The following is an 11,787-nucleotide window of genomic DNA, read 5'->3' as shown; positions in this document are numbered from 1 at the left end:
TGAGGAAAATTGATTTTGCTACTGTGTTCTCGATTTTGTTGCTATGTGCTTGATTAATTGGTTCCAAATTCAGTGAATTTTCTAATTATGTATGTATGCAACTATGGTAACAGGCATCCAATCCTAGAATTGAATACCTAGACGCATGGGATGAAAATCAGTTGCTTATGTACTCATGTCTTGTTTTATCCCTCCTGATATGTAATGCAAGTTTTTACTCTATTTTATGTCCTATGTTGTCCTTTATATATGTTGTAATGTATTTGGGGTTAGGGAGCAAATCTTTTTATTATGGTGAACTGTTATACGTTGCAGTTGGCATCATCCGTATAATATTTATTATGACTTGTTACATTCTTATCATTACTATAGCGTAGATGTTAATAGGAACATGCAACTCTATTTTGCATAATTACTAGCAGATCTTCTGTTTATCATCACAACTCCATCAAAGTTTACACCAGATGCTATTTAAAATATTTGTAATGAATTGACTCTTGAGAATAGAAAAGGGAAATATGACCTTAGCAAAGCATTGCTAAATTAGTACATACTTTTGAATAAAATTTTAAGTAGGTGCTTTTAATTAATTATTAGCTATATTGTTAGAGTTATGTTAGTTATATGGAGTTATGTTAGTTATGATAGGGCGAAGCGCGCCTGAGGTTCTAGTTGTACTAATGTACTGTATTCCTTTGTGTAAAAAGGGTTGGATTGCATCGGATGGCTGAGACTGGAAAATCCAGCGGTCCGGGCGGGCAGCCGCAGCCCTTTCTGTGGCAGCTTTCGCTTTCCCAGCCCTCTCCCTTGTCTTCATCTTGCAGCCAGAGCCCACACACACACAGGCACAGACAGCAACAGGGAGTAGGTAAGCAAAGCCCCTGCCCCACGCCCCGTCCCCGGCGAGATTGCTCGGCTGCTCGCGAGATGCCGGGGCACACTCGCCACCGCGGTAGATCGCAGGGGAGCGACGACCATGGCCTCCATCCCAGTCTCGTCGCCGATCCCCATCTCGCTAACGGTATATTAGTGCTCCTTCCCTTACCCGCCTTCCATCTCTCCTCTCTCTTCCAGTGTTAGCCTAGGTTTAGCCGTTTAGGTTTGTTTCCAGCTCCAGGAATGGATTTCCCTTTCCTTTCTTCTAACCTTCGATCTATTCGATTGCGAGTACATACGACGATCAGGATCTCCGCTGAATTCGTAGCGAAGCTCGTTGCTTGCTCTGGATTTCATCTCTTTTCGAGCCCCCTTCTTTTGTTCAGGCTTCTTACCCCTCCACATCTCCTATGTTGTGCAAAAAAGTTTGCCTTTCTCGTCCCCCTTTTTCTGTTTTCTTCTTTTCCCTGTGAAAACTCTCTTTGCTTTCTCCTCATAAAAGCAATGTAGTGTTCCCTTTGAGTTGAATTGCCTTGTTCGTGGCGTTTCTTGTTCCAGGTAAATACAGCCTGCATAACCACCTTATCTCTACAGACAGAGTCATATGCTTTGGATTCTTGCGCCGGGCCTCTTGGCCCATACTTAAACTATTCCTGAAAGACGGAACATGGCACCCTTTTTAAGGTCAAATGCTGGTACAGATTATGTCACGTTGCACTCCTCACATGTTGGTTAGGCACCGCGAAGGTTCACACACAAGTAGGATTTTGTTCTTATCAGTAAATAAAGTTGAGAGTCATATTAGCATTCTCAAAAGATAGTTTACTTGTTGGGTTGAATTACATTGTTTGAAGTAGTAAACTAATAGCAAAAGTTCAGTTTGCCTGGTCCTTGTGTCGGATCCATGTTTGTACTATACAATGCTGCTTGTATGCGTTGGATGGCTGTAGATAGGCTCTATCTTGGACTCCTTGGCTACTGCATCCAATACCCATCAGTTACTAATCGTTCTCATCTTCACATGCACCGTGTCTATAAAATCGGAACTTGATCTGTGGAAAATTCTGCTACAATTACTAGAGGATTAGTTTATATGAAAGATGAAAAGTTCATCTTCACAAGGTGGGTTGGAATGGGATGATATCTTCAGTTGTTTTTGCTTGCAAATTCAAATGGGTGACAATCCTCATACATCGTTTGCTCTGGTTATCTTACTCTTGTTGGTTATATTGGGCATACTATTTCCCCCGTGCAGTGATTGACACTGTTTGTTTTCCATTAAGTTGGTGTGCTGAGTGCAACGTTTGTTTAATATGCAAGTGTTCCACTTCCACTTAGTTCAGGACGAAACTGATTCCTCTGTCCCTGCTCTTTAATATCTTCTTTGATGATGAAATTAGTTCTTTGTGAAGTGCATCCACGATGCTTACTCTGTGCATTGTTCTTTTGGCCACTCTGAACTATGACCCACAGTTTATTTATTCCATAAATGATCTTTGGTTCAGAGGCCGGATCCTCCAGGAAACAAGGAGCAGCCAGAATACTTCCAGATTCATTGGTGAGTGGTGCATTCTTATCTTCAAAGCCTCTGATACTTCTATCCTATGGGATGTAGCTTGCACAGAGTTCCAAACCTTAAGAAAATAGCTGCTGGCAGGGCACCAGAGCTAGTTAAACTTCGTTAAGCATGCATGCATTTTTTTGCTAGTCAATCTTGCTTACACAGCATGTCATGAACCAGGCTAACTCATGTAGTGTGTAGGTTCTGGTCAAATGCTTTGTAATCACTGTAATCTTTCTGCTGATGACGCTATGCCTTATTGAATGCGCTTTGTCATTTCAAGAGCGAAACTAATAGTTTCAGATGTGTGGTTTTCTTTTATTCTGTCAGTTTGGTGGGGACAAGCTTTGTTCATCCATAAGTGTGGGCAGCACCCCAATGAAGATGCTGGTAGATGATGAAGTCTCAGGAGATGTCAGGCATGCATCACCAAGTATTGTAGGAAGGCTGATGGGCCTTGACACAATGCCTTCATTTGGAGACCGTAGCCACAGTACGTGCCGGATCTGTTCACAGTTCATGTCGGCTGGGAGTTATTGTGACAAATATGGTTTCTCTGGAGATGTTCCACATAAGAGAAGCACTGATCAGATTCCAGAATTCAAAGATGTTTTCGAAGTTATGGAGTCTGCAAGGATGAAGACTCAGAGCCTAAGTTCTGGATGCACAAACATCTGTTCTGGACCAAACAAAGTTAACAGTGCTGAGATGAATTTCGTGAGGCAGAAATTTATGGATGCAAAGCGTCTTTCAACTAAGAAATCTTGTAAGAGATCGAAAGAGTTCGATGGTGCACTTGAGGCATTGGTATTGAATAAAGATCTTTTGTTGGAATTTCTTCAAAAATCCAACCATTTTCCCACGAAAGATTCTACTGATATTAGTTGTTCTCCATTCTCTGCTGTAAACCGTATTACCGTGTTGAAACCATCCAGAAGAAATAAGTTTGTTGATGCAGATGTTATTTATCCATCAGAAGATACTAAAAGGTGTTGTCGTGCACCAAAAGGAGTGAAGCATTCTCCAACGAATCCTTGTGCTAACCATTCTAGTCAACCTCCTCAAGAGAACACTAGTTCTTTCAGACAGAAATTTCCAAGGTCAAGCTTCAAGGAAAGGACTGACACACACTGTTCTCCTACTCGCATTGTCGTCTTGAAGCCATGCCTCGGCAAAACTGAAAACATGGAAGGAGCATTTCCACTAACACATGAAATGTTTCAGTCTAGTTACAGAAAGTCCAAAGCAACCCTTGATTACGGCAGTGCTGCTCAGAGTCGACATACAGAAGAATACATGTATCAGATGCCAACAGGAAAATTTGATGTGTTAGGCCGTGGTGGCCAAGGGTCAATAGAAATTGCCTGTGAGGTCACAGAAGAAATGACGAGAGCTGTAAAGGGAGGCATAAGTGGAAACCGGATATTCAGTCCAGATATTGGGCCATTTAGCTGTGATGCACAAGCATCTTTATTATCATCCATGGCAAAGCTAAAGAGTTCGGAGGCATGTCAAAGATCAAATCGTTGCCATGATGCTTGGGACGGTCCCAACTCTGGTCATTCCCCAGCATATTCAACTAAAACATCGATTAGGAAGGAAGCAAAAAGACGCCTCTCTTATAGATGGAAGATAACTAACCAATATCAGCACCCATCACAAGATGCTAATTCATTCCGTACACTAGGGGACATGCTTACCCTCTCTGACAATGAGGTATCAAGATTTACTTCAGGATCATCAATTTGCTGCAAATGCCCAAAGGGAGAGTTGCATAGGGATGGAATGCCAGGGTTGTGCGGTTATCCTCTTGGTATCAGCAGCAATGATGGTTGGAAAGATGAGAATGTGTGCAATTCGACAAGGTTGAAGTCTCTTCCTTCTTCATCCATTACCCAAAAGAGCCTGAAGATGACCCGCAGAAAAGAAAAATCTAGGCTTGGTGAGTTCTCTGTACTCAAAGACCAATTCATTGTGGCACATAATAATTCTGAAGATGAGCTAGTTCATGGAAGACCAATGAGATCACTGGTCAGGACATCAACTCACTGCAATGAAAGTGATCTGCCATCGCTGGATGGAGATGAAAGTATGGTTACTGAATGTGAGATAAATGTGAATTTTGAAGAACCGGCTTGCAGTGTTTCTGTGCCAGATTCATCTGAAGAGAGACTTGTACAGCCTGCAAATTCCAAACATTTTTTAAGTGCAGAATGCTATTTGGATAGCAGCTACGTGGTTCCAGAATGGCAAGATGAGGACCAGCCTTCTGTTTCAGGGAACCTGGTGATGCATCAAGAGTCAACGTGGGTGCTAGATGACCATATTGTTTCCCCTAGCCCCAACGACTCTGCAAACGAGGTACTTCAACTTCATGCTACTCAGTTTGTACTGAACATGCTTAAACAACCTATTGAAAACGGTACATGATTTTTATGAGGTGCAATTTATCTTAATTCTGTAAGCACCCTTGCATGATAGTACTGAAGTTCCATATTTGTCTGTGAATCTATGCTATTGTTTTTTATCAAAAAAAAATCTTGAGGAATGATTTATGGATTGATGATTTTTATGCTGCATTCAGGCTGAGGAACATGTGCTTGGTCAATGCGTGGGTCATGCATTCACCTCCAATCCTACGGAAGAGTCAGTGTCTCACGTGAGCTCACGCGAAGATGATCAGCCACCAGTGTCAGTTTTTGAATCTTCCTTGGGCGCGGAAGATGGCTGTTCAGGAGGCTTTGAGAAAATAAGCGCAGATCTGCAAGGCAAGGAGGCCAAATTCTCAGTTGGTGATTTATTTTCCTGTCATTATGTATCTGATTGCTGAGTTTTGTTCTGTTTGGTTGTTGCAGAGCTGAGGATGCAACTTCGGCTTCTCAAGATAGAAGCCACATACAATGATGATGAAACCGAGCTGGCTCTGTCGAGCAATGATGGAATTTCTGCCAGCTGCAAACCACGTAATGAGGCTGGTCAAATGTCCGACACCTTTTGGGATGCAGATGAAAGAGATTTTGCCTATGTCCTTGACATTCTCACTTGTCTGGGTATTCAGTGCGATGAGCAGGATTTTCTACTGAATGCATGCTATTTGTGGGAGTATCCTGCTCCTGCGGGCAGTGATGTTTATGAGAGCCTAGAAAAAAAGTACGGGAAGTACATCCTGTGGCCTCAATCTGATAGGAGGCTCCTCTTCGATCTGACAAATGATGCCCTTATGGGTGTGGTCACTTCTCTGACAGACAGTGGGATGCGGAAGAAGTGGCAGTCCAAAAGAATGGGTAAAGAGGGGGTTTCGGACCATGTGTGGGAAAGGGTGTGCCAACAACGGCGGGAAGCAGAATGCTTCCAGGAGGAAAGGCTGATGGGTGTAGGGTGGTTGGACTGCGAAGATGTCACGTATCAAATTGCGGGAGAGCTGGAGAGCATGCTGGGTGCGGATCTCCTTGAAGAAGTAGCCGAGCTGCTGCTGTGACTGGTAAAGTCCAAAGCACCAGTGCTCCTATCCTCTGACATGTAATGTGATAGGGTATTATTCTATACGCTGATTTCCCAGCAACTCCATATATAGGTCATATATAGCCTTGTGTTACTGGTACGATGAGTGATGTTAGGGTCAGTTTGGCAGAGCTCCCAGAGCTGATTCTCTGCTGAATCCAGTAAGAGCTCTGCCAAACATTTTTCCAGAGAGGAGTGATTCTTTGCTGATTTTGTGGAGTGATTCTCTGAAATGAACTAAGAGGCTGGGAGCTGAAAAAAAGAAAGTAGCTTCTCCTGATTCTGTGAAGTGGTTCTCCATCCTGATTTTAAAAGTTCATGCTAGAGAATCAAAGAGAATCACCTTCAGCCACAGAATTACTTCTCTTAAAGAATTAGCTCTCACAGAGAATCAGGATAGTTGAAGCTCTACCAAACTGGCTCTTAATTCGTACTGTTCTGTTCTGGGCGGCAAAGAGCCAAAGGCCATCTGCATTCTCCTAGCATAGCTGCATTGTAACAGGTGGAGGCGGACGCATGGTTAGGCGTGAGGCGACCGCATAGCGCAGTGGATTAGCGCGTCTGACTTCGGATCAGAAGGTCGTGGGTTCGACTCCCACTGTGGTCGATTGTTTTTTCAGTTTAGGGTTTAGGGTGGTTCGACTCCACGGATTATCGAGCCTTGTTTTTTTTTTCTGAAGAGTGCCCTGGTATAAGGCATGATATATACAATGACTTACGCATACCAATTGTCTCTACTCTCTCGATCCGCTACTCATTGTTATCATCTATATCAATATATCGTACTAGTATATATATATATATATATATATATATATATATATACATACGGGACAAGTTTTATACATTCACATGTAGCTACTCTCACTGACCGTATATATATTCACTTTATCATTTTGAGTATGTTCGTATACTAATTCTAAGATACTTCAAAGGGATATGTACGAAAAGTTTTAAAAATATCCTTATTTTTTAAATATATCATGATTATATATTAGTACTATTATATAAAAATAAGCATGTCCATATACTCCATGTATGATCTCCATGTATAATCACATACTTAAAGTATATATTATCACAGATAGTCTAGTATGATCATATACATCTTGTACATACCTTTTGTTCGGTCAGATACGTCCTACGTAATAAGATACACACGCACGACAGGCAGTGGCTCTCTTGATGTTGTTGTTAAGCTATTGGTTTACAAAAAGAAACAAAGGCGATCGATGATAACACATATATATAGCCTTTGGCGGCCATCTCTCTTTAACTCAATGCGATCATCTGCTGCATGCGGTGCGGCTAGCTTTTATAACTTGCGGCTGGCACGGCCCGCTTTCTAGTTAACTTAATTAATTAGCTTGGTGGAGGCCACGATTTGTGTGTGTGTATGTGTTTAATCTACGGGCGGAGATTATTATGATTGAGATGTAGAGACGCATGCTCATGGCTGAAGATTATTACGACTGTTCCTTAAAAAAAGATTATTATGCCTGTGATGTGATTTGAAATAATCATTTTATTGGCAGTCCATAATATACCTTCACGAGAAGTATCTTCTCATGGGAGTTGTTAATTCGTCTCATAAAAAATGGCACGCTCCTCGCAAAAGTGGTAGTAAGCATTAGCCTAATATGATTAAGGCTATGGCTCTTGTGCCTAATGAGTATATTTGCTAACTGCACATCATAATGCAGTATTTTGTTTTACAGAATAGTGCACCCACCCTCGTAGTACTCCAAATTGCAACTAGTTTAGCCTCAAATATAAATATATGGTCACATCAAATTGGAACTGGGCTAGGACAGTTCGGTCTAGTTGCAATTGATTCAATCTTCTAGTTGCAACTGCAAAGGCATTGCACTAACACTGTACCACAGCCCCGAAATACCTTCAGAGGTGAGTCGTTAGAAGTAGAATATTATTGATGAATCGTTAGCCCCGAAATATAAGTCCATACCGACCGATAGTGCATCGCTACAAGCACTTTTACCGACTCTAATGTAGTCGGCGATATGTGTACCTTGTTATATTTTAGCATTGCTAAATAAATACGAACGACTTTATATATAAAGTAGTACGGAGTAATAGTGCTCTCTGTCTCTCTGCAAATACAGTGTGTTTTTAAATTTTTTGGTTCAGTGGCAGCTTCATATATATCGGACGATGTAGCGGTGTGCGCAAAATGCAGATCAAGATCAGTTGAAAATAAGGGATATATAACATTGGAGATCAATTATAAGAAAAAAAATAGTTGAGAGAGATCGCATCAAGCTAAAGACGATGATGTGGACTGCTACCTTACGTGGTAGCTGACAAGTAGTCCAATTAATGAGCGTTTTAATTAGGTGAGCAGGCGCTCCTAGCTTCGATGAGTCGTCCAACTCCATGAGTAGATTGTCCTTCATTTGATGTGTGGATCGTCGTCGAGACATCAAGAGAGCTAGTATATCGATGATGGTGTCGTGCAAGCAGGTGTCGTGCGCCGAGGACGCCGTGCAGGTGAGGGTGAGGCGGCGGACTCATGCTCGGCGTTGCTACGGGCCGGCGTCCGACGCCGAGTTCCTGCGCTCCATCGCCGACAAGACGCCCGGGAGGGACGGCGACGCGGCCCAGCGGAGGCGGCAAGCATACCTCAAGAGCTACGTCTTTGCCACCAAGGATGAGGCGGAGGCCGTGGCAAGCCGAGGAGGTCTCCTCGACGCCGTGCTGCTCCGGCGCCGCAAGACTGACGACGACCACATGGCGGCAGCAGCTGTCGGTGCAACCTGCAGCAGCAAGCAGACCAATAGATGGAAAGCCAAAGCAGGCAAGGTGCTGTCCCAGCTGCTCACTCGCCTTCTTCCCTGCGCATGCGACCCTGCTGCTGCTGCCTAGCTAGGTGGTCTATTATATTATTTAGTTCACCGTTAATTTATTAATTCTACAGCCCTTGTAATTAATATACTATATACTTCTCAGCTTCCTCCTTCCTATATTCGTTTTCTTTTCTTTTCTTGCAATTGATCTCCCATGTCATCTTTTTTTTTCTCAATTGATCTGTATATATATATATATACACACAGCGCACTATATTTGCACAGAGAACACTATTGCTCCATATTACTTTATATGTTGTTTGTATTTATTCAGTGAGACTTAAATACAACAAGATAAATTCTCAGTGTAATGCATCTACCTTGCGGTTGCAAACTTGCAACTGGAAAATTGAACCGGTTGCAACTACAAGCAGTCCCAATAGTTTCAAGTTGCCACCCGACATGACCATACATGTTCATTTTACGAGGGTGAACTAGTTGCAATTTAGAGGGCTGAGAGGGTGGGTGTATTTTATATATAAATGCACCTGGTGTATAAAAGATATATAGTTATTTACTAGTAAATATACTCATGTATTGCAGCAGGAACAGGAAATATAATCTCAATCAAAAATCAAAATTATGCTGATTGGAATTGCATAGTTTCAGGCCTGAAAAATACATAATCATACATTCATATCAGGCTATGCTCGCTACTTCAAAACGGAGGAGATTTTGTGAGGAGCGTGTCATTTTCAAGAGAGGCATTAACAACTCCCATGAAAATTCTTATTTTTCGTGTCAAAAACTCCCACTAAAAGCTATTTTTGTGAAGGTATATGATGGAGTAACATTAAAATGATTATTTTGAAGATGTTGCAAAGATCTGTGAGAAAATAGTAGGATAGACACAAATTTTCAATTTGTGGGTTTAATCTTTTTTTAGCCTGTACCACTGTAACATCCTAGGTGTTTGAAAACCTTAAGCAAGAAAAACTCACACATGGCATCATGCATAATCACCATTTATTATGAAAATAATACATTTCTTACATATGCATGTGTATGTATTTCTCATGACTTGGTGCTTGTTTATTTCCACCTTATTAATGTGATATATCTTGTCATATACATCACGATAATATTTATCGCACGTTGCACCCTACGAATGCAATTGTGTAGAAGAAATCTTCTTTAATATGTGCAAATGACATTTGAGGCTATTTTTGAATTTATCTTGATGAATGCACATATTAGGGGGAGTTAAACCATATGATTGAATTCAAAATATTTTATTGAATTTATTGTGAGCCTTAATTGTGTTATCATCAATTACCAAAAAGGGAGAAGATTGAAAGTGCATTTGGCCGCTAAGTGGATTTTGATGTTGATGACATACAAAATTAAGGAGTTAATAAGTTTATCGAGCTATGGACAGGTTAAAATTCAATGAAATAAAAAAGATCAACAAAAGACGCCAAATTTGCTTAAAAAATGGTGTTAGGCTTGAAAGAAGATCTTTATTTATTTTATATTTTAAATTTGAGTTTAGGAAACACCGTACTATTAAGAGGGATGCGAATGGATAGCATTAAGGTGTCAAAGTGCTTATTTGAGATGCTAACCATCAAGGAGAGATACAAAATCACACACTCGTTGTCGGAGGAATTCTCAAGCCGGGTGGCGGAAAGCACCCGCCTAATCCTAGTTAAGGATGGGTTTGGAGGAGACTTAGGAGCGCTCGATCGGTGGACAGATGAACGCAGGAAAGACACGAAGATTTAGAGTGGTTCGGGCCGCCGGAGCGTAATACCCTACGTCCACTTTGGAGTTGTATTGATTGTGTAAGCATGGATGCACCTTAGTTTGTGTTCGTGTGTGTGTCCCCCCGTTTTCTAACGAGTGCACTCTCCCTTTTATAGTCCAAGGGGAGTGCTTACACTGAGCGGGACCCCGACATGTGGGTCCGGCCTACAGGAGCCTGTTCTATGAGAGATATAGAGATCTTCATCTCCAGCTCCTCTCCGTAGTCCTCTCGATCGAGAAGTTGATGTGCGTATCCACAGCCAGGATATGGCCGTGTACAGCCTTGTCTTGCATAGTGTCCGACGTCAGCGCTGCACAACAGTGTAGCCGTGCTGTCACTGTTGGGATGGAACCTCCCGTCAGGCGGTGAAGCAGCGCTGACCCGTCGCTCATGCACTGTTACAGCGCACGCCGTGGCTCGCCTATTACAGGCCATCATCACGCGCGCAGCGCCGTGACGGGACAGCACACAGCCCGCGCACTGTGCACGGTGATACGACGCGCCGCCTTCAGATCAGGCGGGCTTACCGTGGTGTCAGCTTACCTGCCCCGTGTGTCAGTGGCAGGCCGCACCTTTTGACTTTGGCGCGCCCGACACAGTTACCGCATTAAATGCTGGTAGGTGGAGAGGCGACCCGCAAGGGGCCTCCAGCAGCAGGCACGCGGCGGGGCTAGCCCCGCCCCTCCCGCTGGGCAACACATGGCGGCACCGGACCCCTTCCCGGGGAAAGGGGGGCCCGGGGCCGCCGAGACCGGTCGGAGCGGGCTGGCCTGTGATAGTCCGGTCATCACACGTGGCGGCCCCGGACCTCCCAGGGGAGGCCGGGTCCGCAGGGGCTACCCGAGAGCTCTCCTGCCCACCTGGGTGTGCAGAGACCTCGGACCTCATGGAGGCCGGGGGAGGGTCCGGAGACCGCGGCCCCAGCTGTCAGGCCCGGAGGCCGTATGCCATGTGACCCAGAGGCGAGGGGGAGCATGGATTATGAGGAGCCAAAGGCCTGGACACCCTAGCGGGAAATACCCCTATCTGTATGCACCGACAGAGGCCCCCGGGCCCACCTTGGGAGAGGGATGAACCCGCAGGTGGGGCCAAATCCCAGCATCGCGCCGGGTGGACAGCTCGTTCCCGCCGGGCGAGGGCATGGATGTCCTTTTCGCCCGTAGCGGGATCCCCGAGGGGCCCGTCCTCCGCACGCACCGTGCGCATCAGACGGTTCAGATTCTTATCTTATTCGAGCC

At 43.8% G+C, this 11,787-nt stretch overlaps 1 protein-coding gene and 1 non-coding gene across 3 annotated transcripts; both read left to right on the top strand.

The window, feature by feature from the left end:
* The first annotated feature begins 830 nt into the window (after positions 1–830).
* Positions 831–6,227, top strand: LOC112882204. Of its 2 annotated transcripts, none has more exons than XM_025947198.1 (5): positions 831–1,021; positions 2,382–2,434; positions 2,768–4,798; positions 5,022–5,205; positions 5,293–6,227. In XM_025947198.1, the coding sequence occupies exons 1-5, from the start codon at positions 928–930 to the stop codon at positions 5,913–5,915; spliced, it is 2,985 nt and encodes a 994-aa protein (XP_025802983.1). In that variant the 5' UTR covers positions 831–927; the 3' UTR covers positions 5,916–6,227. The 2 variants fall into 2 exon arrangements, with proteins under 2 accessions (XP_025802983.1, XP_025802984.1); XM_025947199.1 differs by having other exon boundaries at positions 891–1,021; positions 2,350–2,434.
* Positions 6,228–6,471: 244 nt separating this feature from the next.
* TRNAR-UCG lies at positions 6,472–6,545 on the top strand. The gene has a single exon. It is a non-coding gene; the product is annotated as a tRNA-Arg (tRNA).
* Positions 6,546–11,787: the final 5,242 nt, after the last annotated feature.

Source organism: Panicum hallii, chromosome 2 (assembly GCF_002211085.1).
Source record: "Panicum hallii strain FIL2 chromosome 2, PHallii_v3.1, whole genome shotgun sequence".
NCBI classification, from domain to species: Eukaryota; Viridiplantae; Streptophyta; class Magnoliopsida; order Poales; family Poaceae; genus Panicum; species Panicum hallii.
This window is presented reverse-complemented; position numbering and strand designations above follow the sequence as displayed.

Coding starts and splice junctions, on each gene's coding strand:
- LOC112882204 (XM_025947198.1), top strand. CDS start 928: ATGCCGGGGCACACTCGCCACCGCGGTAGATCGCAGGGGAGCGACGAC. Junction 2,435..2,767: donor GAATACTTCCAGATTCATTG/GTGAGTGGTGCA, acceptor TTATTCTGTCAG/TTTGGTGGGGACAAGCTTTG. Junction 5,206..5,292: donor AATAAGCGCAGATCTGCAAG/GCAAGGAGGCCA, acceptor TGGTTGTTGCAG/AGCTGAGGATGCAACTTCGG.